General features: G+C 47.5%; 10 protein-coding genes across 10 annotated transcripts; 6 read left to right on the forward strand and 4 right to left on the reverse strand.

Moving 5' to 3' along the window:
* Positions 1 to 126: 126 nt before the first annotated feature.
* On the reverse strand, positions 127 to 2,444 carry EYB26_000940 (uncharacterized protein; the record flags this gene model as incomplete). The annotated part of the gene is made up of 9 exons (XM_054260253.1): positions 127 to 465; positions 518 to 855; positions 911 to 1,011; positions 1,064 to 1,208; positions 1,266 to 1,380; positions 1,432 to 1,923; positions 1,985 to 2,136; positions 2,205 to 2,310; positions 2,382 to 2,444. 9 exons carry the CDS (start codon positions 2,442 to 2,444, stop codon positions 127 to 129), a joined length of 1,851 nt encoding a protein of 616 aa, XP_054116228.1.
* A 948-nt stretch (positions 2,445 to 3,392) lies between these two features.
* On the forward strand, positions 3,393 to 5,669 carry EYB26_000941 (uncharacterized protein; the record flags this gene model as incomplete). The annotated part of the gene is made up of 9 exons (XM_054260254.1): positions 3,393 to 3,445; positions 3,514 to 3,554; positions 3,615 to 3,634; positions 3,702 to 3,766; positions 3,823 to 3,952; positions 4,014 to 4,280; positions 4,342 to 4,583; positions 4,640 to 5,448; positions 5,506 to 5,669. The coding sequence occupies 9 exons, from the start codon at positions 3,393 to 3,395 to the stop codon at positions 5,667 to 5,669; spliced, it is 1,791 nt and encodes a 596-aa protein (XP_054116229.1).
* A 466-nt stretch (positions 5,670 to 6,135) lies between these two features.
* EYB26_000942 (uncharacterized protein) lies at positions 6,136 to 9,909 on the reverse strand (the record flags this gene model as incomplete). The annotated part of the gene is made up of 7 exons (XM_054260255.1): positions 6,136 to 6,468; positions 6,554 to 6,867; positions 7,039 to 7,285; positions 7,414 to 7,459; positions 7,535 to 9,279; positions 9,332 to 9,820; positions 9,886 to 9,909. The coding sequence occupies 7 exons, from the start codon at positions 9,907 to 9,909 to the stop codon at positions 6,136 to 6,138; spliced, it is 3,198 nt and encodes a 1,065-aa protein (XP_054116230.1).
* A 577-nt stretch (positions 9,910 to 10,486) lies between these two features.
* Positions 10,487 to 12,086, forward strand: EYB26_000943 (uncharacterized protein; the record flags this gene model as incomplete). Its single annotated transcript, XM_054260256.1, has 2 exons — positions 10,487 to 10,647; positions 10,715 to 12,086. The coding sequence occupies 2 exons, from the start codon at positions 10,487 to 10,489 to the stop codon at positions 12,084 to 12,086; spliced, it is 1,533 nt and encodes a 510-aa protein (XP_054116231.1).
* Positions 12,087 to 12,270: 184 nt separating this feature from the next.
* EYB26_000944 (uncharacterized protein) lies at positions 12,271 to 13,624 on the reverse strand (the record flags this gene model as incomplete). Its single annotated transcript, XM_054260257.1, has 2 exons — positions 12,271 to 13,321; positions 13,392 to 13,624. The coding sequence occupies 2 exons, from the start codon at positions 13,622 to 13,624 to the stop codon at positions 12,271 to 12,273; spliced, it is 1,284 nt and encodes a 427-aa protein (XP_054116232.1).
* Positions 13,625 to 13,988: 364 nt separating this feature from the next.
* On the forward strand, positions 13,989 to 14,606 carry EYB26_000945 (uncharacterized protein; the record flags this gene model as incomplete). Its single annotated transcript, XM_054260258.1, has 1 exon — positions 13,989 to 14,606. One exon carries the CDS (start codon positions 13,989 to 13,991, stop codon positions 14,604 to 14,606), a length of 618 nt encoding a protein of 205 aa, XP_054116233.1.
* Positions 14,607 to 14,831: 225 nt separating this feature from the next.
* Positions 14,832 to 19,204, reverse strand: EYB26_000946 (uncharacterized protein; the record flags this gene model as incomplete). Its single annotated transcript, XM_054260259.1, has 5 exons — positions 14,832 to 15,790; positions 15,855 to 16,076; positions 16,147 to 16,233; positions 16,288 to 19,085; positions 19,146 to 19,204. 5 exons carry the CDS (start codon positions 19,202 to 19,204, stop codon positions 14,832 to 14,834), a joined length of 4,125 nt encoding a protein of 1,374 aa, XP_054116234.1.
* Positions 19,205 to 20,917: 1,713 nt separating this feature from the next.
* Positions 20,918 to 22,846, forward strand: EYB26_000947 (uncharacterized protein; the record flags this gene model as incomplete). Its single annotated transcript, XM_054260260.1, has 2 exons — positions 20,918 to 21,086; positions 21,147 to 22,846. 2 exons carry the CDS (start codon positions 20,918 to 20,920, stop codon positions 22,844 to 22,846), a joined length of 1,869 nt encoding a protein of 622 aa, XP_054116235.1.
* A 1,063-nt stretch (positions 22,847 to 23,909) lies between these two features.
* Positions 23,910 to 25,422, forward strand: EYB26_000948 (uncharacterized protein; the record flags this gene model as incomplete). Its single annotated transcript, XM_054260261.1, has 5 exons — positions 23,910 to 23,948; positions 24,186 to 24,207; positions 24,326 to 24,402; positions 24,560 to 24,805; positions 24,859 to 25,422. 5 exons carry the CDS (start codon positions 23,910 to 23,912, stop codon positions 25,420 to 25,422), a joined length of 948 nt encoding a protein of 315 aa, XP_054116236.1.
* A 432-nt stretch (positions 25,423 to 25,854) lies between these two features.
* Positions 25,855 to 26,697, forward strand: EYB26_000949 (uncharacterized protein; the record flags this gene model as incomplete). The annotated part of the gene is made up of 1 exon (XM_054260262.1): positions 25,855 to 26,697. One exon carries the CDS (start codon positions 25,855 to 25,857, stop codon positions 26,695 to 26,697), a length of 843 nt encoding a protein of 280 aa, XP_054116237.1.
* Between the last annotated feature and the right edge of the window lie 494 nt (positions 26,698 to 27,191).

Genomic DNA, 27,191 nt, shown 5'->3' on the forward strand with positions numbered 1-27,191 from the left:
TTATGTTTGTAAGCTTGATTGAACAGTCGCTCTTGATTAGTACTTCGAAACTTCTGCGCACAACGTGATCATCTAACCATTTAGATTGCCCAGTCTGTAAGAATAGCTGCCATGTGAGATGATTACCTATGGTGAAGTTTGCATGGCCTCGTCCTGTCCACCTGCAGCAGTCGTGGCAAAGTACCGAACGTCGACATCATCATCTTGTTGCAATTTCTCCAACTGGGGTATTATGCGTTGCTGAATAAGTTCTTGGCCATGAGGTGCCGGGGTTCCCGACTCGCCAGCCTTTTCCAGATCTTGTAGAGTGCCTGATGCAGGAAGCCGTCGTAACGTGTCGACCAAGACTGCATAGGACTTCGCAACGTTGAATCGAATGTTGGGAATGTCATCGGTGACTAGTCGTTCCAAGATCGGAATGATCGAGTTTTCAAGGATTTCAAGGTTAAGCACAGGCGCAAGGGTCTAATAAAATGTAAGCACATTATTTATTGCCAGAGTGCATTGGAATGCTTACCGAAACTGCGAAGCAAGTAGTCATTCGGTAGAGGTAGTTAGGATGTGCGCCCATGGCCACCACCTTGGGAATGATAGATTGATTCGCCCAGTCCACACCAAAGACTTCTGTGAGTTTCTTGAGGTTCTGTGTAGCAGCTTCTCGGATCGAGAAAACCGTGTCGCCCAGCCAGCCCATGCAGAGATCGCTTAGCTGTTCATCGAAAAACTTGACACCGAGTTGGCTTGCAAGAAGGGGTATGTATTCAATGATAGCTAAGCGCACACGCCATTGCTTGTCCTCAGCCAGCTGCACGATAGCGGGCAAAAGCGATTGTGAAAGCAAATCGATTCCGATGACTAGAGTACCTCGTCAGTAATGGTCGTGCTTCTGAAATCAGTGGATATGCCTCACCTTTATTGACGATGTCGAGTTTCGAAATGATATGCAAACGCACCTCTGGGTGTTCATCTTTCAGCATTTGCAGGAACATTGGCAGAAGATGAGAGATGGTCCTAAGCAGTTTTTGTTAGCTTTGTGATTTGAATAACGATACGATAACCATACTCCTCTTTTCCAAGTATCGGAGCAAGTCCGCTAACCTGGGTGGCTAGCGCTCCACGCACGTGTTGGGACTGGTCCGACACTAGATCTTCTATACTGGTCATAATTTCATTAAGGAGGGTATCACGATCGATCAGGTTGCAGAAGCCTGAAAAAGTTAGCGCCAACGAATATTGAACTAGAAACCCGAAAAAGAAATACGCACCAGGAATTTGCCCAGCAATGGCAGTTCGCACTTCCGCCTCTGTATCCTTCAAGAGTTTAACAAATGCTGGCACAAGGTCGCGGGTCACGACTTCCTCATCCACGGCTTTTGCAATCTATTCTATGAATTAGTGGCTGTTCACTTCAAATGTGGCTCGTAAACCTGCCTGCTCAAATCTATCCGCCACCATATACCTCACTCGCCAACTCTTGTCTTCAAAAAGATTGCGCAAAGACGTCAACAAAATACCATGGCTCGATTGTTGTTCTTTAGGTATCTCCTCTGCAATGGAAATGAGAATCTCCACTGTCAACAATCGTACGCTGTCCTGATCATCACTGGCAAGGTATTGAAAGAGGGGAATGATTTCTTCGATGATGACCGCGGGGGTCAGCTTCTTGACGAATTTCGAGAGGTTGTTGGCCGCCTGTCTCCGCACCATCGGAGTCTCATCGTGAACCAAACCACCAAAGTTCTGACGAAGGCTCTGCTGCACACCGGCTGTAGCTTTGCGATAAGGGGCACAGTAGAGGCCAGTTGCCGAGACTTTAGACGTGAACCAGTCGGCTTTAGAAAGACGAAGGACTAAAGGTATGAACTCCTCCTCCACCTGTTTTGAGGAGAGCTGATCGCAGATTTTGTTGAGAGACTCGACAGCCTATGGTAGATTCGTCTTGTTAACGGCTGCTGACTTTCTGAGTTGAAGTCGGGGTGTTCACCTTCTCTCGAACCAAGGGTTCTTCAATAGCTGCCAAATTCTCAAGGGGCGAAAGAAGCACGTGCCCATATTCTGGACCTCCAACATATTCGACGAAATTGCCCAATTCCTCACTTAACGCGGTCAGGACCTCATCTTCGTCTTCGACGGAGTCTAAGAAATCTGTGTATTAGCGGCTGGCGAATTTGCAAGCAAAGCGATCGTATGTTCTTGTGACTCACCGTCGAGAAAGGGGATGAGCTCGTCCCTAGTTCTCTCTGGGCCGAGGGCTAGGGCAATTGTTGACAGACGGTGGATCGCATTTAAACGTAGGAGGACATCATCGTGCTAGATAGAGCAATATTATTAGCGCCGAACTCTCTCTTAACTAGAATAGTCTGGATTGGTATCAAACGTACCTTCAACTCATCGATAAGAACGGCGATGGGGTAGAGCTCATCGCTTTCGGCCGTCGAATCCATTGTGTTTGATGTTTGTAGGATTGCTAGCTGCACAGGGTTGAGGAACTAAGGATTGGATGCTCCGAGTCCAATAATGCTGACACTGGGAGGCGAGTCTTATATTTCAACCCAGTAGTCAAACAAAACGGGATAACTGGGTAGTGTCGGACAACGGGCCTTTCATGGACGCTGTTAGACGTAGCACTGAACAAGAGGTAAATCAGATGAGTAATTTGAGATTTCAGAGCAGTGTAGAAAGAATGGGAAAAAGTGGAAATGCACGTGAGGCTGGCAGAGTGTTGGAGAGGGCTGTCGAGGGGAGAATATCGTGGGGTCGAGCAAAGCACAAGCACACGGGTGGAATATATTGGTTTGGTGGTGTTTGGGCGGGTAAGCCAGCGCGGATTACACACCTGAGAAGCAGAGAGGAGCGTGTAGGAAAATTGCCAAGTGGTGGATATTCGCAAGACAATTGAGTTAAGAATGTTTTAAGAGGAGAGAGTTGACCGTTGAGATCAAAACGAGCGGTCTATTATGGCTTGGGGGGGGAAGAATTGCTGGAGATGAGCTTCCTTCCTGGAGTTGGCAGTTGGCAGACAAGGCGGGCACAACAGGCAAGAACGATGAGGTGTGGCTGGTGAGGGGCCACCTTCCTGCTGGGCGGTGGGCACTTAGTAGTACTGTGGCGGTGGGCACTTTGACGAGGGGCTCTAGTGTGGCTGGTGCTCCATCTAGTCACTTTTTATTTTATGTGTCATCCGAGCCTTATCCCTCCCAAACACCACCAGCTACCAACGTGTGTCTGGGATATCCATTCGGTCAATTGGTCTATTTTGCTCGTCGCGAACGAATTTCGCGCATTTTAGTCCATACCACACCCTCTCGGCAGTCGCCAATCACCTCGGACAGAGCTCTCTTTCGAACGATTACTCACACTACCATCCCACTTCCCGCTTTGTCTGTACAATCATGCCTACCGTGTCGGTGGATAAATATGCTCTCTTCAAAGAGCTTGGGCGGGAGTACGTGAAATATGTGTTGTCTTGCGCTTGCCTAGGTTGTTTGTGTTAACGACATTGTCTGCTCGCAGCTACACTACGGAAGAGTTTGATGAGCTATGCTTCGAATTCGGTATGACTCAACTCACTTTCCGGAACATGAAACACTATGACTAACATTTTTGTTTTTAAGGCATTGAGCTCGACGAAGATGTAAGTTTTTTACTCTAGCGCAACTACATACCGATGCCAGAAGTAGTCTTGTTGATACCTTCTCAAGACCGAAAACCAACCCCGAGCCGAAAATGAACCCCCGCAACTCAAGATCGACATACCTGCCAACAGGTGCGTTTAGGGAAACCGAAACTATTTATGGCCGGCGATATGCTGATAGGACTTAGATATGATCTGCTTTGTTTCGAGGGTATTGCATTGATGCTCAACGTTTTCTTGGGCCGCAAGCCATTTCCCAATTATCGACTAGTGCAACCTGCCAGCGGACAGTTGGAGAAGATCATCGTCAAGGAAGATGTGAGTGAACTCTACGGAATTTCTAGAAGTGATTCATTGTCTAATTCGAGATTTATGGCAGACATCCAAAATAAGACCTTACGTTGCCGGTGCCATTCTGCGAGGTGTGACTTTTGATGAGGCGCGATACCAATCTTTCATCGGTCTACAGGACAAGCTGCATCAAAATATTGCCCGTCAGCGGACACTCGTCTCTATCGGTACGCACGATTTAGACACCATCAAAGGCCCGTTCACATACGATGCTCTACCACCGAAGGATATTCGCTTCACCCCTCTAAACCAGACAAAGGAAATGAATGGCGAAGAACTTATGGCCTTCTACGATGTAAGAGATATTTCGAATCTACTTTCTCGCCAGTCACTGACATATCTGGTTCGATTTGCAGAAAGATAAGCACCTTGGTCGATACCTCCACATCATCCGGGATTCGCCTGTGTATCCTGTGATCTATGACTCGAATCAAACCGTCTGCTCTCTCCCACCTATCATCAATGGAGATCATTCGAAGATTACATTGAACACAAAGAATGTCTTCATTGAGATTACCGCTCTTGATAAGACAAAATTGGAGATTGTCAACAAGATTATGGTCACCATGTTCTCTCTGTACACTGCCGAACCTTTCACGTGAGTTAGCTATGATATTTACCAGTGGATCTGCCAATTCTGACAAGGAGCTACAGTATCGAGCCGGTTGAAATTGTCTCCGAGCACAATGGCGAGACGAGAGTAACCCCTGATATCTCACCGCGCACTACACAGGCCGAGCTCTCGTACATCAACCAATGTTGTGACTTGAATTTGTCCGCAGAGGAGGTGTGTCGCTTGCTGACGAAGATGGCTTACAAGGCGTGGCCTTCAAAGACATCCAGCGATCTCATTGATGTCGACATTCCTCCCACCAGGGCGGATATCCTACATCAAGTGGACATCATGGAAGATGTTGCTATCGCATATGGATTTAATGAGCTGCCACGCAGCTTCCCCAGCAAGTCGGGCACTATCGCTCAGCCTTTGCCAGTTAACAAACTCACGGATATTATACGTATGGAGGCAGCGATGGCCGGCTGGTCTGAGGTGTTGCCTCTGATTTTGTGCTCACATGACGAGAACTTTGCATGGCTGAATCGCAAGGATGACGGCAACACCGCAGTTAAGCTTGCTAATCCAAAGACTCTTGAATTCCAAGTTGTGCGAACCAGCTTGCTTCCGGGTCTATTGAAGACTCTTAAAGAGAATAGGATGCATAGTGTGCCTATGAAGATCTTCGAGGTCAGTGATGTGGCCTTCAAAGATTTGTCTCTTGAGCGCAAGAGCCGAAACGAGAGGCATTTCGCTGCAGCCTGGTACGGCAAGACCAGCGGTTTCGAAGTTGTACATGGCTTGTTGGATCGCGTGATGGCGATGATGAAGAGCGCATTCATCACTGGCGAGGAAGGTTTGGAGAACGCTGCGGTGAATGAGTCTCGCTACTGGATCGAAGAACTAGATGGTATGTTATTAATCTTACATGACAGTATTTGGACCTTGCTAACATAGTTCGCATCAGACCCCACTTACTTCCCTGGTCACGCAGCCTCAGTCCATGTCAGTATCGGTGGCAAGGAACAAGTTATCGGTTCCTTCGGTATTCTTCACCCAACAGTTTTGGAAAATTACGATCTCAAATTACCTGTCAGCACCATTGAATTGAACATTGAAGCGTTCTTGTAAGGATGGGCAGTACTAGGTGGACCAGGGACAAGCGGATCGAGAAAGGAAAAAGATGACTAGATGAAAATAAAATGTCACTAGATTCTATGTTGCAATGTCTAAATATTGAATCTCATGATCTCATACATATTCATGGTTGAATAGATCCTAGCTCTATTAATGAGCTGTAAATATCGCATCATGAGGCTTCGACTACATCCAGGATTAAAGGATTCATTCATATGAGAATTGGGTCGGTCATTCATGTCATTTTCTCAAACTTTTTGTATCTAAGGATATAGGTGAGGAAGAGTGAGGTAGGGCGTCGGTTTTATGTCGGACATTTGAGGAGATAGATGAAAAAAAGACATGGCACGACATGCAAAGCTCTCATATGACACGAGAACATGACGAAAATAAGTTCGTAGACAGACAAGGGAAACAAAAAAAGGACGAACACCAAACGAACAGAGAATTAAAACTGAATTTACTCCTGAACGTATTCTGCTGGTGCAGCACCCTCTGCTCCCTCAGCCTCCTGCTGCTCTGCCAATCGCTGCTGCTCGGCGAGTTGCTGGGCAGCGAGAGCCTTGGCGCCGTAGTCCTGGCTGACGGGCTGGAGGATGGGTTGTTCTTCCTTGGGCTCAATGATGGTGACGGCGTCGGGGAGGGTCTTCTGAGGACCGGACTTGCCCTCGGGGTCGGAACCGCGCATGATCTTGACCTTGATACCAAGGACACCTTGGCGGAGGAGAACGTGACGGGTGGCGCTGTCGATGAATTCTTTGGCGGGTTGACCGGAGTGGATCATGAAACCATCCTATAATCATATTAGTGACTGTATTTTTTTCCCCATGGTTCATCTAAAATCTCCAAAACCTAGCGACCCGAATAGAAAGACGTACAGTGAACTTCATGGACTTGGCACGAGCAGCACGGAGCTTGCCAGAGACAACAACCTCGCAACCCTTGGCACCGCTCTCCATGATGAAACGGAGGACACCATAGCAGGCTCTTCGGACGGCAAGACCGTTGAGGAGCTTGTAGCGGAGGGACTCGCACTGAGCGACGGCGGAAAGACCACGGTTCTGGACCTTGGCGGCGTAGAGGGAGACGGAGTTCTCGGGGAACTTGAATCGCTTCTGGATGAGGGAGGTGAGCTCACGGATGCGGCGACCTTGTTCACCAAGGACTTCTTGGGTGTGGGTGGCGCGGATGACTGCAAAATCAACATCAGCATTCAATTTGACAACTCGTCTATTCCCATATTCCTCTCTCCATTGTCCATATATTTTTTTTCTTCTTTTCAATCCTTTCCTCCTTCAATTGATCCATCACATTTGACTCCATATCCGCAAAAAACACCCAATTTAAGAGAGTAGAAACGTACTGATATCGGTCACAGTGGGAGTGACACGGACTTCAACGCCAGAGTAACCCTCCTCAGCGAGTTCGCGCTGGAAGAACTCGTTCAATTCGGCATAGAAAACACCGTCGGCGACGAACTTACGACGCTTGGAGATAGCACCCTGTGTAGCGGCCATGGTTGCAGAAGTCGAGATTCTGTCGAGTCTGTCGAGATGGTGTTGACGGGTTGTCGTGAGGGCTCCGAAGAAGTTGGTGAAAAGACGGGACCGCTAAAGTGATGATATTAGAGGTTTAGTGGGGGAATTTTTGAGGATAGGGCTTGGGGTTTGTCTCGCTTGTGTTGGCCGAACTGATTGGTGGATGGGCGTTTATTGTGGGTCACCACCAGAACACTAACCGCAAATGGAGCTAGATGCTTAAAAGGGAATAGCGCAGCTCCTTTTCTACTTATCAATTTTATCAGACTCTGAGAGAAGATTGTCATGATGTTATTCATTCAATGTATGTAAACAGCCTACTGCATCTCGAGTTCCACCTCATTTTTGATGCTACTGTCAGCATCGTGACTGAATTTCGGCATACTCATATTCGACAGCTCCGTGGTGAGACTCGATATGCCAGCATGTAACGGCCGGCTAGGAGGAACATCGCCTATAACAGTATCTGTAGTCTCAACACCAGCGAGTACAGGACTGTTTCTGCCCGTAGTCTGACCGGATAGATAAGGGAATCCCGGGTTTGCAGTCGTTCGAGAACCATTCATTTCAACATCTGTGCGGCCAAATGCTTCGCTCCACCAGCGGACCTCGTCTATACGAGGAAAGATAAGTCGTTCATGGGCACGCTGCTTGTCATCAATCAAAGGGTCGTAATTCGGGTTGATGAACTGCTCCCTGCGAGCTAGAAAATAATCCCAGACACTTCTTGTCTTGGTCTTCGCGTTGCAGTCTACCCGCTCCTTCTCATTGTTGTAAAGGAAGGTTCCATATTGACACGAGTAGAGATGGTACAAAAGCCTGCGAAGGAAACGCTCGTTAAACTCAAATCGAGTTGGATATTGATAAAGAAGTTGATATGTCGCATCAAGGAATTGATGGAAGACGGGACTAGTTTCTTTGACCTTTGTCGTCTCCTTTTCACTGGCTGCCGACCGGGGTGTTGGGTTGGGCTTTTTCAGCGGACTGTCACTGTCAAGATTTGATCCCTCGCCATCATCATCAACAAGAGAGTCTCGGCTATTGTTCTTTTGGTTGAAGAAGTTTTTAGCGCTGAGGAAGGCGTTTTCAAGAGCTTTCCGTGGCTCGCTAGTTTCACCAAAGGACCGATTCGTATCGCCGCCTATCCTCTCATTCTCAATCTGGAACCATTTTTCACTGTTTAGAAGACCTGCTCGATGGCGGAACATGTGGCCAAATGAGAGCCAGTCTTTTTCGACTAGAACAATGAACCCTTCCAAGGTGCGGTAATATGGATCGAGACAGATCTGACTAAGAGCGCTCAACTGGCTTGTGCGGTCCCAACCATCTGAGCAATGGATAAGGACATGTGAATGCTGGAGTCCGACCTGGCGGGCAATCAGACTCGCACCCTCCAGGATTACCGAGATGTATTTCAACCAATTGCTTTTCGCAAGTAGTTCCCTATTCGGCCGCAATGGCGTCACATCGGACTCTTTAAGTGCTTCAACCACTTTGTTTAACGAGTCTCTCATCACATGAATATTGTCAATCCCCAGATAAGCCTTCGTAGCGAACTTGTAGTTGTCCATATTCTCAGATCCGAGTCCCACTGCCTGCATCGCAAAGGCATTTACAGTCGGCCGAGCATCAACTATGAGGTTGCGCTGCTGGGCGCCGTACACTGAGGGTTTCTCTGGCCTATCTCCGCGAGCGGCAGAGATGACTTCATCCTCCAGTTCTTCAGCATTCGTCAAGTAGAATTCCTGGCTTTGTGATGAGGCACCTTCCTCCCAGCTTGAATTGGTAGATTCTTGATCGAGAGACGGAGGTGTGAATCCAGCTAGTGGTCTGTCTGATTGAGAAGTAGAGAATATAGCAGCCAGTAATTTTTCGTCCTGGATACTCCGGTTCTGTCGCACTCCCACTAATGGTTGAGAGCTTCTCGTAATTGAGCAATTATTCACAGGATGGAGGTACGTAAGCACCGGTATTCGCGCTCTTGAGCGGTATCTCGCCGCGTAGTTGAGGGTATTATCGGATATGTTGGATGGGACAACCAGCATATCGGGATAGGTGGGAGAAAACTAAACCGTTAGTCGTCGCACACCATATCAAACGAAAGGATAAGATCCATACAGAATAATCAGCATTTATAGCCGATATGCGCCAGTTCACATTGCTTCCTTCCCTTCCAACTCCCTGCCGGTTCCATTCCTTGCGAGCATCATACAACTGCCATCCATCCAACCCTTGCTCGGGAGGCGGCGGTTGATATGTGAAAGCATACAATTTCTCAACTCGACCAATCCTGCATGTCCACTGTTTCAATGTATCGTACACATCACGCGCCTTGTTCTCGTTGGCGAAATAGAAGCATACAAACGTAAAGTCGCGGCACCGTAGGCGGATGGAGGAGGGCTGTCTCGAAACGGTCGGCGCTGTACGGAGTGTGCAGAATGATATTATGGGATATGTAATCCACATCTCGCGTGGACGGATGGGAGTTCCGGATGCCAGGGCTTCCTCGGAGACATGCGGGGTATGAGAGAAGATGAGGTGATGGGGAGTTAGATGTAGAGTGCCTGTAACCTGGTTACCCCTTCGTGCAAGGGTGACATCTTCAACCTGAAAGAAACGGAGTCAGTTTAGATAGTTTAGTCGTCACAAGACTGGGTAAATAGAGAACTAACCTTAGCTACTCGTGTCCTGTCCATGCTAGGCGGTCGTTACTGAACCAACATGTTGTGCAGGCTATAAGATAGCAACGATAGAGGGCTGCATTAAATAGCAAAGAAAACACCGAAGACAGTTGTGTAAAAACTGGATAACGTAAAGATACCAGATTGTCACAAGATGTGACTAGGAATGAAGGATGAAGCCCATGTTAGGCTGTGGGACTCTCGCTACGTCAGATCATGAACCACCGAGCACGGGCCACATCCAAGATAGACCTGATCAACAACAGACAGGCCTTTGTACTCTAGATTCTACATTAAAGCAGGTATTTAGTGAAGACCGGTGTATTTTTATTCAACTGAGCAGCTCCCTGGGTTATTTGGAATATATATCTCCATTTAAAACTGGTGCACAACCATACATGGATTAGCTTGTTCGCTGACACTTGACTTGAAGTCTATCGATATACTTAGGGTTATTGCCTACAAGCTGATATAGTTGAACTCTTTAGACGTTTGCTGCAGAGACCTCGGTAGTCTTTCCACGATACTGATCATACCTATAGATTAGGATAAATCTGCCATAGACTGGATAGATATATTCTAGTCAAAAGTCATGGACGCAAATCCAAGCCCGCCCACTGCATCAGATATCTTCCGCTACCGATACCAACATGGTGCAAACCTCGGCTCTATTTTCGTCCTGGAGAAATGGCTACATCCAAAAATGTTCGAGAAGGATGCCCAGGGATCCAGTGAGCTGGAAGCCGTCAAACAGTAGGCTCTTCTCTCAAAAGAAGTATAATCAGGCCTTGTGAATTGACTCTGGATCTTTATCTCACAGATCCTTAAAGAAAAACGGGCTACTGGCCACCCGCCAAAAATGGGAACATCATTGGCAATTTGCTCTCACTGAGGCAGACCTCATATGGCTCACAGATACCGCCAAATGTAACTCTATACGCCTGCCAATCGGCCATTTCACCCTTGGTCCACATTTCTGCAAAGGAACGCCTTTTGAGGGAGAGACTTCACAGGTGTACATAAATGCTTGGAGCGCGGTCAAGGACATAATCAAGAACTGCCATGGCCATGGCATCGGGGTCCTAATAGACCTCCATGCTCTACCTGGCGGCGCAAACATAAACGCTCATAGTGGAACAAATACCGGCAAGGCTGAACTATGGACGTCTGAGCATTACCTCAAAGTTGCAAAAGACTGCATCAGGTTTGTTGTACAGGAAATCCTCACTGACCGGCTCTCAAACGTGATTGGCGTTGAACTCTGCAATGAGCCATCTCGAGCCGCCAGTTCTGCTGTGTTCAAGTGGTACGACGATGTCCTGACTATGGTGAAGACCATTGACCCATCGCTACCGATATACATTGGTGACTGCTGGGATCTCCCTACAGCCATAAAATATGCCTTGGCAAAGAACAACCTTGAAAAAGCCTCTAATCCCATCATCGTCGACACGCACAAATATTACACCTTTGCAGCCCATGATCATGCACAAGCACCACAGCAAATCATAGAGCGAGTCAAAACCTCCCTTGGTGATATTACCAAAAACCAGGGAAGTATTGCATCGCGCAAGACAACACTGGCGGTATATATAGGCGAGTACAGCTGCACCATGGACGGCAAAACATGGAGCAAAGTCGATGCTGAACATCGTCCAGCCCTAACACAACAATTCGGTCGTGCCCAGACAAACAAATGGCAAGACGTGACAAGCGGATCGGCATTCTGGACATTGAAAATGAACTGGATGGATGGAGGAGATTGGGGGTTTAAGAAACAAGTCAAAACTGGCGCTGTGGTACCCCCGCGTGGTCTGACGTTCTCCTTCGACAAGATCAAGACCAAGTGTCGGGAAGCCAATGCTTGTAAAGAGCAGCTTCGAACTACTGCGCTCACTCAGCATGCGAACTATTGGGATAAGAAATCCTCAAGCACAAAGTATGAGCACAGGCGTTATGAGCGAGGATATGACCTCGGGTTTAGTGATGCCATAGCGTTCCTTTGTAGCAGGATCGAAGGCAAATTACCAAATACCTGCCAGGTTGCGGGAGGAGACAGGATTGGAGCTCTGGAGCTCTGGATCGGTAAACGTATGATTGAGGCTGAACAGTTGGGTAGCTCTTTTGGATGGGAATGGGAGCATGGATACCGGAAAGGGGTGACGGACTTTGAGAAGTTGGTTTATACATGATTACTACTATGTACCCTTCCGAGTCACTACCTAGGTACATAAAGATACCTTCAAGTTAGACCGGATCCATGTGTTCAATCTCGTTTGAGGGTGTCAAAGGTTTTTGCATGTAAATGATTCTAAATACGTCTATCAAATATATACAAAGAGAAGGTATCATCCACTCTCAATATAAACCCACCTATCAAAGCTTTTTCTTCAGCTTGGCCGCTTCCTTTGCCTTCTTTTCTCGCCTCTGCACAATACCCTCAGCGCCCACGCCTCCAAAGACAAGAAGCACACCAAGCCATTGTCCATGAGTCAACGAGTGTCCGAACCAGAACACACTGATAATCATACTGAGCATCTTCCTCGTAACGGTCACAGTGACAAGCAACAATGACGAGAACTTAGAAAGAGTATAGTAAATGAAGACCTGGCCAATTGCACCACATGCAGCAAAGCCCAGAACATGCTTTAGAGCTTGTGGATGATCTTGCAGGAATGAAATGGCAGATGATAATTCCAGGCCAGCCGAGGGTGGGATCTGGAATGGCAACAGCGAGACAATAGGTCCGTTATCCGTCAAGTACGGCGTGGCGAGTAAGTATGCAGTCGTCAGCACAGTTGCGAGAAAGTTCTGTGCAACCATCATCTGCGGTCCTGTATATCGCGTATATAGACTCGGTGATGAAAATATGTGATCCTGCGTAGCGTTGGTGAGGCCGTCAAGCATCAAATTAATAAACAAAAGGAACAATCCGTAAGCTGTTTGACCACTGTGCGTCGAAGCGGCCATCTTCTTCGAAGTTCCGGGGTGATACAGCGTGAAAGTTGCGACTCCAAGCGTCACCATCATGACCACCGCGTATTTGTACAATGGATATCGTTTCCGGAAGATGGTCAAGTGGAGGAGCATTACGGGAAGTAGTTTGCAGGATTTGGCGAGGATGAAGGTCAGATAGTCAATGTGTTGCAGGCCGGCGTAGCCGAAGGGTGATGCTAGCGAGGACGAGATGCTGACGAGGATTAAGGGGAACAATATCCTCTGGTTGGGGAAGATTGATGGCACTGCCTGTTTCTTTGGCGTAGAGAAATATAGATATAGGGAGCCCGTGATCGCCGCGAAGCATGACTGAATAGTATTTAGAACGATCGAGAACGTGAAGCGCTCGGTTGATTCCGCTTCTCCTTTGGCGCCGTGGACCGGATAGGAAGTAGTTGTGATGGCTTCCTGCAAGAGACCCCATAGAAGGCTATGCAACTCAAATCAGCAAAACTGCCACCTGAAATAAGCCAGCAAATAATAAGAGAAAGAAACCATACAAGGAAGCATAAATTCCACCAACACAAATGGCCAACTGAACCAAACCGGGACTGTTCTCCTCATCTGGCTTTGGTTTTACGCTGCCGTTTGCGCTGCCGTTTGTGCTCGTCTTGGACAGAGTGGAATGACCATTTTGAAGTTCGGACTTAGATTCTGGCAAGTCGCTTAATCGTCCCATAACGTCTGACGATGGCGTCTTTTGCAGGGGGACTCGTTGTTTTGTTCGCGCCATTTTGTATAGAAGTTCGTATGCCGTATTTACTTATTGGAGAAACAAATCGTAACTCAGAACCGGCAAGAAGACAAAATCGGACGTAGTAGAGCAGAAAAGCAAAAAGGAGCGAGTCAAATCATCGAGTATGAAGTGCAACAGGGGAAAAAGGGAAAGAGAGAGGACAGATTGTACAGCAGGGGGATAGTGAGGGTAACAGTGGTAGAAGCCATGTGTTCATAAATAATCTGGAGGCTCTCGGCAGCGGTGATCCAGGCCCCACTGTCTATCTTAGCTCACTGATAACTCCGAACTTTTTTCCTTTGCTTCAACATCAACTCTTGATCAGATTGTCAACACTCGGCAGTGGACACAATATCTAACGATGTCGAGCTCGACGGTGGAAGCTCCTAAACCCTCCGCACTCACCACCCTCATCTCCACAACCAGCAAAAACGAATCTTCAGACCCCCTCTACGCACTCACAACTCAGGTATACCACAACCTTCAACACCAACACCTCTGGACATCTCTGAAGATCCACAACCCTTTAGACGATACATCACTGCCCGGTCTACCAGTTCCATTGATCTCCGGCATCCCGCCGCAGCGCATGTACACACATCCCGACGAACAGCTCTATCTCCTACAAATAGGTCTTCGGGAAGAAGATCTCCCCTCCGAACGGCTATGGGTGTTGCCAAGTACACAGGGACAAACATGGACTTTGGGGAAATTAGCGACTGTTTTTGATGCGCTTCCATCGAGAACTACAGAGCCCGAAAGTTCGACGAACGCTACAGAACCGATCGGAGAAAATGCCGACAAGGAGAAAGAAGAGAAATTAGCCAAGTACTGTGAGAAAAAGCAAGAGGCTGATAAAGAGAATAAATGGGGTGGAAAGCGCTTGCTACTCGCTGTGGTTGATAGATTGGTTGGCGGCGATGGGACGATGGTCTATTATGTTGTTCAGGATGGACATGTGAAGCCTCGTCAGAATTGATCGATTTATATCATGTCAGCGGGCGAAATCGGATTATGAGCATGACTTCTTGCACATTTATGAGTATGTCCAGGATTGTTGTTATATTCAGCAATTATTATGAGGGATATACAGGTATATGTACAAAATGATGCCAACGAAAGTCATCTACAGGCGAAAAAGTTGGCACCAGTGAAGGGGCCATACAGAAAAAGAAAAATCATCAGTGGTGAGCCTGAAAAAGGCTTAAACAACTGGTGAATCCAATCGCTCAAGTTCCTCATGGCAGCTGGAGCAATACTCGTCGTACCACCGTTTCACATCCTCTTCATGACCGGAAAGGACGCTTTCGTTGGTGTTGAGATCACCTGCATGCTCTCCCAAAATCCCCGAAACTCGATCGCAGCGCTGTGTCTCTCTACCAAGCCACCGTTCCCATTCGCCTTTCAGCACTTCATTCTCAATTCTATTCACGACTCGTAGGGCAACAACTAGGTCGTGCCGGTACATACCGAGTCGTTGGCGAGTAGCCTGCAGACGCCGGTTGGCGTTCCACTCCACATAATCATCTGTCGGGATTTCTGATGGGAAAGACAGCGAATTGTTGTGATTGAGCATCATCTGCTCATGGAACGTCGAGAAGCAATAGCTTGCATTGCCGTTTGATCCTCTTGCCCACGCAGAATCTGTGTAAGCTGTGGCTTCTTCGAGGTCTTTGACGAATATCGCTTTGCTCATGACATGATCGGAATGAACTCCAAGTCGAGTCAGGAGCTTGGCAGCATTCCGTTCATGCCACCAATCATATGTATCGCGAGATGAATAGAAGCCATTGATCAATAGGCTTGAGCCCAATAATGCAAGAATCAGACTATGGGCGCTGCAAGTTTTCCATAACCATTGTACGAGTGCCAAGAACCATATCATTAGAGACGAGATGGCGCTCTGTAACAAAGATGCCGTAGACTCGAACATCAAGTACGTCAGCGAACGTTGTTTCCGGGACTTGTGTGCCTGTGTGATCGCTCGTGTGTCCGCTGCTGAGAATTGAAATACGCCTGTTTCATGACCAATCAAGCCAAAGATGGTGATGGCCCTCTTGGTTCGATTGCGAGGCCCTAGTTTTCGGACCTGGTCACTGGTCAAATCCACTAGGTCTAAAGCATCTTGCTCTAGATCGTTCATTGCCTGTCGGTCAATAATACCTAAGCATACCGTTAGTCCAATCATATCTAGATGTTGCTCATATTTTGGATGCCTGAAACACACTTTTCAAGACATACGGCGACCATAGCCACTCAACCTTGGTGTAGATAGCCAGCTTGCACTTGGACTTTGAAATGTATGTGATGACAATCTTGCTGACGAGTCTGAAATTTCGCCTGAAGGGTAGATGCCATGGTGTGCGTTTATCTGTAACGACGTAACAAAGATGATCATTAAGAACATCAATGATCTGATAGTCTGAGACTTTCGTTTTGTTGGGTCGTCCTGTTGAAAAGTCCCGTTGTTAGATTTCAAGTAAGATTGTCGCTGGAGTTCTATTTGTGAGTCGTCTCACCGAGTAAATCATCCCTTTCAATAAAGTAATCAAAGTCTCGTCTCATGTGCCCCGAATCTAAAGTTTTCCATGGTCCCTGCTTGATACCTATGGAATCGATTAGCAAATATCAGGAGTTTATGAATGGTGAAGATAACAAACCAGAAGCCATTCTTTCATGTAATAGTAACTGCCACATCACACTCTTGTCGCCAAACAGAACGTGGAACAGGGTTTTGGAGCTGATATCAAATACCTTCTCAGCAGCGACATGTAGGTTCCCTTGTGGAACGTACTGAACCGGCTGATTTGGTAGTTTGAACTTTTGAATGTCTCTTCCATTACTGCTTCTTTCGAAATTGGCGCTCAAGTCTTTCTCCACATATACTGGGACTTTGAAATCTTTGTAGCCCCCTGTTCCAGAACGAGAGCGAGTATCTGTTGGGACATCCAAGGACACATCTTCCCAGCTATCCAGACTGACCGACCTCGGCAGAGAATCGGTCTCCATTTTCATCAACGCTTTGATGATCGTTTCTAAGTCTGGGCTCTCCTCTGACGTTGCTACCTTGATCATGTAGTTCAATCGTTTCTGCAACAATCTCAAGGGCTCAAGGAAAGTCTTTATAGTAACACGACCTGGATTATCAGCGCCGGGCAGTGACAATACATGAAGAAACAAGAAATCGCAGTCTCTTCCAATAGCGGCGGTCACTTCGGATATGGTATCAAGTGGTTGACTTGCTGTCAAGACGAGTCCGAAATGATGACTATAAAAGTAGATGTTTCGAGTTGTTACAAAAGCACGACCCGGAAACTCCTGGTTATCATTGGGATTCCAAGTCGCTCTGAAAACCATGACCAGACTTTCCTCTCTTTTCACATTAGGAAATAAAAGCCGGAATTGAGCATCTTGAAAGCGCAGACGGGAAGGATAGTAACTGGGATATTCATGTGTGAAGCCAATGATGGATCTCTGTAGCTTGCTAGCATCTCCGTCAAGACTGACTGTTTGTCTATGTCGAACTGCTGCTGGTGTGGGTGCGGATTTAGTATCGTCAACGGTCGTGCTCGATGAACTCTGTGACGCGTTTCCTTCGCTCGAAGCTTTCGGATCTCGTAGGCGAATACCTTCTGTATGAAATGTGTTGACAAACCCCCAATTCGTACTACCCCAAAGGTTGGCCATCATGCCACTTGGCATGCCCCCTGTAGAATCTGCAAGGCCCACCCCAATGCCACGCTCGTTACTAACAGCGACCGCCACCTTGCTCATACTGGTCGGAGCTGGTGGATTTGCCAGAGTAACAGGGGCAAGTGTGCTTGCTTCATCACGGCCTGCTTGATTAGCATCAATTTCTACCTGAGAGCGGGGTAAAATGGCACCAGAACCGTATGGCAACAGACTGTGGCTGGCTGTGATGAGACTAGCAATGCCACCGCTATTATTGCCCATAGGAGTCTGTGGAGCCGGTGAAGTTGACTTCCGGTGAATGTCGAATTTCTGGATAATTCGCGAAGTGTGATCTCTGCCGCTACCAGCCTCGCCATCAAGTCCCGGTAAACGTTTAGCAGAATTAGCAAAATCACTGCTGATTCTGACTGACGATGGATCGCGCTCGGGAACAGGTAAGGTGGGCGTGCGTTCCACATTGGAGGGGTCATCTCCAGCTGTAGAAGTCAAAAATTCAGTGCTATCGGAAGTAAACTCAGGTGCTGGAGGGTGCGAAATAGAGAAAGCAGGATCCTGAACGACAAGCTTTCCAGCGACTGAGCTCGCAGGATTCTCCAGGGCCTTTTGCTTTGCTGCTTCAAAGACGCTAATCCATTCCATTAGGTCTTTTTGGGTTTCAGCTTGTAACATGATTGTATTTTTCTTGGTCTTGACCTCGAAGCAGAATCTCCGCTCTTCCTGGAATGCTGGACGAATGTTGCAGAGCAAGACACCAATGCGTTCTGTTTCTTCAACGCCACCAGTCCTTGAGCTTTGTACCAGGCATCCGAATATTCCATTCTTCAGGAAAGCCCAACGATGCACCCACACCATCCTCGTAGGCTTACCAGTAGTTGTTCTCAAATACACCCAACCCTGTTTCTCTGCTTTTGAAGGCTTTGCACTATCTGACTTCACTGAAAGAGCTTGTCCAAGATAGGGAACAGTAGAGACGGAATAATCGTCCAGTTCCCGTGAAGGTCTCGTCGCTAGCTCTGCGGCGTCTTCGATCTGTTTGCGTGCAGCCAACAACTCCTTGAGAGAATACCTCTCGCTATTTTCCATCTCATGCACCCAACCCTTGATACGATCCATATCCTGGCCCCATTTTGTAAAGTTTGTAGTGTTATGATCATAGATCAGCTTCATCTCCCGCCATTGATCGAAAGATATTTTAACCAAGAGTTTATCCAAAGTGTTGCGGATTTGCGGAGCTTGTATTGAAAAGTCCAGCGAGGCTTTGAGGTAGGCTTTGCGAGCTTCGTGTAATTGGAATGCATCCTCACGTAGTGCAGATGCCTCTTTTTGTTTTGCCTGGCCAGAATATCTCGATAGAAGATGGTCATAATTCCTCTGGGTTTGTTCCAATGTACGCCGTGTCTCTTTAAAATTCCGCAAGTCTCCTTGAATAAAGGCCTTTATCGGATCCACAACCAAACGATCCGCTTTTTTGATAGATCCTAACAGCGATCCCCATGTATCCTTCATACAGTCTCCGTGTCGTCTTACGGCTAGCAGGGTATAGTCATGGTCAATGACGGCTTCGGAGACGTTGAGGGGATTCGTCATGTACGACATGAAGGATGTCATCGATTGCTCAAAAACGGCCAGCTCTGATGCAAGCTTGCCAGCTGCTTTGGCATAACCGTCGAGCCATCGTTCGACATGTTCGAGTTGATCGGCGAAATGGATGGTAGTCGAACGAAACGTGGGGGAATCGAGGGCGGCTTCTTTAAGACCAACAGGTCTGAGTAGTTCTCATTAGCAAACGAGTTCGCCATGCGCAATCATCATAGAGTCCTCATACACCACACTGACGAGCTTCCCAACCTGGGGCACGGAAGTCGGCTGAGATGACGCCGCCATTTACACCGAGTGAACAGCCATACAACACGCTTCCGATCGCAACTATTTCATATGGTGATGTCGTATTCAAATAATAGGCAGTAAAGGGAATAAAATAAAAAGAGACTGGTAGGATATACTGATACGGTCACGAGACGAGGATGAAAGTGAAGATGGATGACGCCAGAGAAGATGCGCTAGTTGATGGCTGTGGGTCCTCTGGGGTAACAACATTGAGTGCCTGGGCGCCTGACAGCCAAACTCCGTGACACTCTTGAAACCTTCTACATCAAGCCGAGAGGATCTACAGGATGCTAGCATTTTTTCTACCTTGTATTAAATTCCATTCCCTGAAGATCCCACATGCCGGGCAGAATTACAGGGTGTTCTAGACTCATCTCCATCGCATGCTCGTATAGCTTCTCCCTGGACCTGTCAATTCATCGTATCGTCACCGAATTCAACGTGGTAGTAGGAAACTGTTCCTCCTCCCTCGAAGCTTGAGAACTATTGTTCATATGGCTTGTATTGTTATTTTTCTCTACATATTCATTGAGATTGCCATTTCTAGTTACATCAATTTGGGTCCTCTCGAGTTATCAGATATATCCATTCATGATTACGTAGACATATGTCAGAGATATATATGGCTGCCGAATGTAACATTTGAAAGAAAGGATATAAGTTCAAATGAGTGGCTTACAGAAGTTCCACATGCGCCATAATTGTTGCTGTCTATCTGTAAGTTTGTACACCGTCCTGAGGCAACAAGTTGGCGTGGTGTCATTACCTAGGTAATTACACTTTTGACAAAGTGCCGGTTAGATGGATACTCCAATTGCTCCAAGGGCCGGACGAGTAGAGTGACCAATTCCAGCAGGTAAATACCGTTGATGATGAATTCTGTTTCTTCATTCTAGTGGATATAGCAGATAGTATGAAACTTGCATCCTTCCATTCAGACGCCGTAATACTAGACGGTCCAGGTGGCAAAGTGCTAACGATCACGATGCTCGCATTCGCAGGACTTGCCCTGATTTGCCAACAACACCTTGAAGCGGCCAAGAGGACCGCAGTTGAGTCAATAACTGAAATGACCAACAATGTAACGATGGTAATTGCTGGCCAAATAGGCATCCATTTGCCAGCTGGAACTACTACGAGTAACGGTGAATGTGTGTGTGTGATATCCCGAGAATCCCGTAACGGACTATCAATGGTATATCGGATAAATGCACGAGTAAAGCTTGCTCTCGGCCGGGACATGAGTATCTAATAGATCCTCGAGTTCCATATGCTAGAAATATTTGCATAAGTATTCCTGAAAGCACAATAATTCTTCTTACATGTAGGGTAGTTGCTGGTTCATCAATTCTATGCGTTTGATTGTAGTGTGGCCGGCTTCGGCTTGTACGATAGAGCTTGTTTCTTGTAAAAAATTGAACTTAGGAGAGCTCCAAAGCTCTTTATCGTTAAAACCAAACTGTATTACCGTATCAATCCAGATACTCCACGAGCAAGAAACCTGAAGGTTAGGGCTAATCGAGGCCCCACTGTCTGCATAGCAACGCAACAAGAGACAACCCAAAGGCGGTGTGACACCTATTGGCACCTTACTGCCGCCCCACCAGTCTTAATTTTTTCGATAACGGGTCTAAAAAAGTGATGGAAGAATTGAGCGGTTTCACACTATTTTTCATCTTTTTTGCACATAAAGCTGCTTCATAAGACAACATGGAGCCGCCTTCGAAGAAACCGCGCAAGCTCATGGAGGACAGCGACTCCGACAGCGACTCCGATAGCCAAGGGGGAGTCTCCGTGGCTCCAGATACTGGTTTCAAAATCAATGAAGAGTACGCTCGTCGGTTTGAGTATAATAAGAAGAGAGAGGAACGGCAACAACGTACGTTTACCAAGAATCCATTCGAAATTGACATAGACTAACAATCATGCATACAAACAGTGGAAGCAAAATTAGGCAAAAGTGCAACAAGCTCTCGCAAACAGGCCAACGGCGACGAATTATCCGAAGAAGAGGACAGCTCCGACGAAGAAGATGAGGACGAAGATGGGGAACTCGCAACCGAAGCTCTTGACTCGGAGATCTTTGCAACCTTGAACGCCATCCGATCCAAAGACCCTCGCGTGTACGATAAGGACGTAAAATTCTACTCGGAAGCGACCGAATCTGGGACACCAGATACACAAGAAAAGAAGACGGAAAAACCGATGTACCTTCGCGACTACCATAGACAGAACCTGTTGAATGGTGACGCTGTGGAGGAAGCTGATGATACTCCAAAGACATTCGCGCAAGAGCAAGCAGACCTTAAAAAGAGCGTTCTTCAAGAGATGCAAGATGCCGCCAATGATGCAAGCTCGGATGAGGACGAAGACGGAGATTTCCTAGTTGCGAAATCCAAGTCGGACAATGACGGAGTCTCTCAGAAAAAGCCGGAGATCGAGCTTGACGTTGAGAATGCGGATAAGGATCCTGAAACATTCTTGTCGAATTTCCTGACTGCTAGGGCTTGGATACCGACAAAAGTCTCCCAATTCCAACCGTTTGAATCGGATGACGAGGAAGAGGAAAAGAGAGCGGAGGAACTTGAAGAAGCATACAACTTCCGATTTGAAGACCCCAACAAATTGAATGAGAAGCTCATGACCCATGCTCGTGACACCGCAAATCAGTTTTCTGTCCGCCGAGATGAAATGAGCAGTCGTAAGAAGAAGCGAGAGGCCGAACGCGAAAGGAAAGAAGCGGAGCGTCGGGAGAGAGAGAACCAGAAGAACCGACTACGCAAATTGAAATTGGAAGAGCTAGAAGAGAAGGTTGAGAAGATTAAACAAGCTGCAGGTCTCAAGGCGGCTGATTTTACAGAGGAAGAATGGGCACAATTCCTTGATGATAACTGGGACGATGAGAAATGGGAGAATGAGATGGCCAAGCGGTTTGGTGAGGATTACTATGCTCAGGATGATGCCGAACTAGACGACGATGAAGAGGAATCTGGCGGCAAGAAAAAGCGAAAACCTAAGAAGCCAACATGGGATGACGACATTGATATCAAGGACCTTGTACCTGACTTTGAGGACGAGGCTGCGCCAGGAGTTAGCCTTACCGATGACGAAGAAGGAGAAGAAGCGGTCGATGGAGAGGACGATGAGGAGAGTGGGCGTGCCAAGAAGAAGAGTCGTACTCAAGAGAAGCACGATCAAAAGCGAGCAGCTCGTAAAGAAAAACGACGCATCGAAGAAGCAGTGGAGCGCAATCTGGATCTTGATCCAACTCTGCTACCGGGTGCAACCAGGAAGAACGCATCTCACTTCCGCTACCGAGAGACATCCCCTCAGAGCTTTGGTCTTACTGCTCGCGATATCCTCATGGCAGACGACTCCCAGTTGAATCAATTCGTTGGGCTGAAGAAGCTTGCGACATTCCGTGACCCTGAGCGGAAACGCCGCGACTTGAAGAAGATGGGTAAGAAGGCGCGTCTTCGTCAATGGCGGAAAGATACTTTTGGCACTGAGGAAGAGCCGGAGTTTGTGCTTCCACAGGCGCCCGCTGCTGCTGCCCAGGAGGAGGAAGGCGATGAGATGAAGGTTGATATCCGCGAGGGCGGGTCTCGCAAGAAAAGAAAGAGGTCAAAGAAGCATTAGTATTGTGTGGTGTTTGCCTATATTTGATACTAGCGTGTTGTATATTCTATTTCGTTATAGCATACCATTCATGCTTTTGAGTGTAGATTATACTCGTAGTATAAAACTGCTTTACCTAACTATATTGAGTAAGTTGTACTGTACAAGAGTATGTTGTAAGTGATGCTTATCCGAACAAAATTGCTAAAGGCGGATGGATCCGCTCCATACAAAATTTTACATGCCAGATTCCGATTGGCCAATCAGACAGCCTCGATTTCCGAGTGGGACCAGGGGAGCTCCATCTGGACCATCAATCATTGAAATGGGACACTTGGAAGAGTCGTGGCAAGGGATCAAACTTTTCGTAAATAAATCGCAGATTGGACTGCAACGACGAGAAGTGTTGTATTTGCGATTAGACTGTATCCGAAGAAGGTCGGTGTGGAAGGGCTGGTCTGGCTTTGAAGTTGGGTGGTTTACTACTATACTATCTACAGGGCTGGCGTCTGCGGCTCTCGCGGAAAAGACGAGCAATAATCGCCAGCCAGGGTCGATACTGATCCATGAGAAGTCTTCGCATAAATCATTCATATCCTCCGTAAAGGCGCAAAAGACAACGACAGATCAGAGAGCGCAAAAGACAGGCCGTAACTACGGCAGTTAGTGATAAGGGGTGTACGGAACAAACAAGGCATCGGGAGATGTCGGCAACGCTGAGAAATTTTTTCCAGGCGAGGTTTGTGCTTGGCCGGTCATCCGCCCGAGCTGTTCTTCTAAGCTTAGTAGGGGTTGGGGTTACCTAGGTAGCATACTCTTAGTCTCTTCTGAGTCTTAGCTGCTGGACTGCATGCCCTTTCGGCTTAGCGCCTGCAAAACTCTTTCCCTGTTCCCTTCCCTTCCCTTCCCGCTTTAAAAATCTCTTTTCTCTCGGTTCTTCTCCTCTCCTTCTCTCTCCTTCCCCCTTCCCATATCCTTCAGCAGTGTCTTGCCTTGCCGTCTAGACATCTGTTTTTTTGTTTCTTGTTTTCCTTTTCATCCATCTCCTCTCATTACTCGTCGTAACAGACGTTAATTCTGCAAGATGGCTTCCCAAAACGACAAGACCGTCTTCGGCATGCCCGTAAGTTTTTTTCCCTCTCGCATCTATTGACCGACCATCAATCCGCGGACCAGCTGCATCAACAATCCGTCGGAAATCCATCGCAATGGCATCGCATCACTCGAAAGCATCGATTGATATGGTTGAATTCGATAACGGCGATGGTTTTTCGCCCGGGTTGATGATGCCAGCTGGCGCGGCTATTTCGGGCTATTTATTTTTTCGCCTTACCCGTGTCACTAACACTTCATTTACTAGGGATTCGTTGTCGACTTCATGAGTAAGTCTCGATCACAACAAGCAATGCTTCTCAATTGGATCGATTTCCCATCGACGTGGACCAATTGAGGAAATTGTTTCCAACAATTTTCCTCCATCAAATAACTAACATGTAACAGTGGGTGGTGTTTCCGCTGCTGTCTCCAAGACTGCTGCTGCCCCCATCGAGCGTGTCAAGCTCCTCATTCAGAACCAGGTAAGCTAGAACGCGCATCTTGGGACCAGGTTTCGATCGGGCAGCACTGCAAACAATATCGAAAGCAAGGATAAAAAATTTTTGACTTGCGATTGCTTGCTTGCGTGCATCTTATCGACTGGTCAACAACTCTCAGAACTAGTCTAACAGCAAACAGGATGAGATGCTTCGCGCTGGTCGTCTCGACCGCAAGTACGCTGGTATCATGGACTGCTTCCGTCGTACCGCCGCTGCTGAGGGTGCCATGTCCTTGTGGCGTGGTAACACTGCCAACGTTATCCGTTACTTCCCTACCCAGGCCTTGAACTTTGCTTTCCGTGATACCTACAAGGCTATGTTCGCCTTCAAGAAGGACCGTGATGGATACTGGTGGTGGATGGCCGGTAACTTGGCCTCCGGTGGTGTAAGTCTCCCTTTTTCTGCCATCATGATTCTATGTGATGCTAATTAGTCTAGGCCGCTGGTGCTACTTCCCTCCTCTTCGTCTACTCCCTCGACTACGCCCGTACCCGTCTTGCCAACGACGCTAAGTCTGCCAAGGGTGGCGGTGATCGTCAGTTCAACGGTCTCGTTGACGTCTACAAGAAGACCCTTGCTGCTGATGGTATTGCTGGTCTCTACCGTGGTTTCTCTGTCTCCGTCGCTGGTATCATCGTCTACCGTGGTCTCTACTTCGGTATGTACGACTCGCTTAAGCCCGTCATCCTCGTCGGACCTCTTGAGGGTAACTTCCTTGCTTCTTTCTTGCTTGGTTGGTCTGTCACCACTGGTGCTGGTATTGCTTCTTACCCTCTTGACACCATCCGTCGTCGTATGATGATGACCTCTGGTGAGGCCGTCAAGTACAAGTCTTCCTTCGATGCTGCCCGCCAGATCGCCGCCAAGGAGGGTGTCAAGTCCTTCTTCAAGGGTGCCGGTGCTAACATCCTCCGTGGTGTTGCTGGTGCTGGTGTGTTGTCCATCTACGACCAGGTTCAGCTCATCCTCTTCGGCAAGAAGTTCAAGGGTGGCTCTGGTTAAACAGCTTAATCAAAATCAGCTGTTGACAAAAACGGACGAAGCTGGGGACGAGGGGATAGAATGTTGTGGGGGTGAGCTCTTCAGGATAGAAATATGCATCTGGGTGAACTGGAAGCATAGAGCACTGGAAGTTTTTCTATTTGTTGTACTTTACTACTACTGCTTGCCAGCCTTTTTACTTTTATCCTCTGTACTTTCATACAAGATGCGTTGTTTTTCAGTAAATTTTTGGTGCTACGCACTCTGTATAAAAAAAAAAAATGCAGAGCCACCTGTCATATTATCACGTGACATGACGTCGTGACATTGTTTCATCCCTAGATCCAAGCGCGAACAATGCATCTATGATGAGACTTGACCAATACGTTCTTCGTCTATATAGACTGCTATCACATTATTAGGAGTGAACTGTGAACACAGATCATAGCGAAAATGCCACCGATCCGCACGTTCAAGTCGGCGCCTATAAACCCTCACTCGGCGGCGACTAATCCGACTCCGACGTCAACAGGTGAAGCCCAAGAACAACAAGCGCGACAGGATAGAGATGCTGTTTCTGAAGAGAAATCTAGGCATGAACGGCCGGCATGGGCGGCGCCGGCGACACCTGCCAAAGCAAGTATAGGAGGAGACAGCAGTTACCCAGCAGCAAGACCAGGCGCGCCTGCAACGCCCGCGCCGACATCTACATCATCTAGTACAAGTACATCAGGAAATATACTATACACACCCACAGGGACACATCCACCCTCAACCTCAACGGATCCAGCCTCCTTGCCTCCTGCTCCGCAACCCGGCTCCCGACCTATCCCTACCTCCCCTTGGGCCCCTTCATCATCATCAACATCAACATCATCATCACCATCACCAGCAAGAGGTGCAGGCGCAGGGGTCCCACCACCCCCCAAAGTCGGCGAACAAGTCCAACCAGCGTCATACTGCGCTCCTTCTCCTCAACAGCAGCAGCAGTACCAGACGATACCGAACTCAACCTCCACGCCGTATTTGTCGACGTATCAACCCCCTACCTCAAACACATCTACGTACACGGCTGGATCTGCGCCGGAATTGCCGCTGTCCCAACCCGAACAGTCGAATACTACTACTAGCAGTATTTTTGAAACGTTTGGAGGAGGAGGAGGAGGAGGAGGCGAATGGGAAGGGACGATGGGCCAGGATATACTCAACACGGCAAAGTCGTGGATGGTGTCGGCTGGAAACAAATTGGCGGAAGCGGAGGAGGAGGTGTGGAAGATGGTTAATAAGAAGACTTAAATTATGCTCTCATGTAGTTACATATGTAGGATCTACATATAGTATGCTCTACGAATGATGGATGAATAGAATAGAGAGTGATTGTATTAAAATCTTGTTATTCGAGCGTTGACCATAGCTGAACGTAGGTAAATATATAGTTATATATTTATATATAAAGATATGCAGTCATAAACTGATAAACGTAACCCAGTACTATCAATAAAGATGACCAAGTAGCACAGAAACGAGCACGGAAATCCACAAAACAAGCGACTAGTTCAATACAGTCAAGATGACCAACCGCAAGTTTTTTTTTTTTTTTTCATCAAAGTGCTTTCCCACGGGTAGAAACCGTCTTTATTGCAATCGTTTCATGTTGAATCATGCAAACGCATCAGTTGAGACCAATTATCAAACTGGGGACACGTCCCCGTTCAATGTGGTGTCATAAAGTATTAACGAGAACCAATAGGCAAATAAATATGCATGTAGAGGTGAGATCCAGACCGAGC

The sequence above is a fragment of the Talaromyces marneffei genome, chromosome 1 (genome assembly GCF_009556855.1).
Source record: "Talaromyces marneffei chromosome 1, complete sequence".
NCBI classification, from domain to species: Eukaryota; Fungi; Ascomycota; class Eurotiomycetes; order Eurotiales; family Trichocomaceae; genus Talaromyces; species Talaromyces marneffei.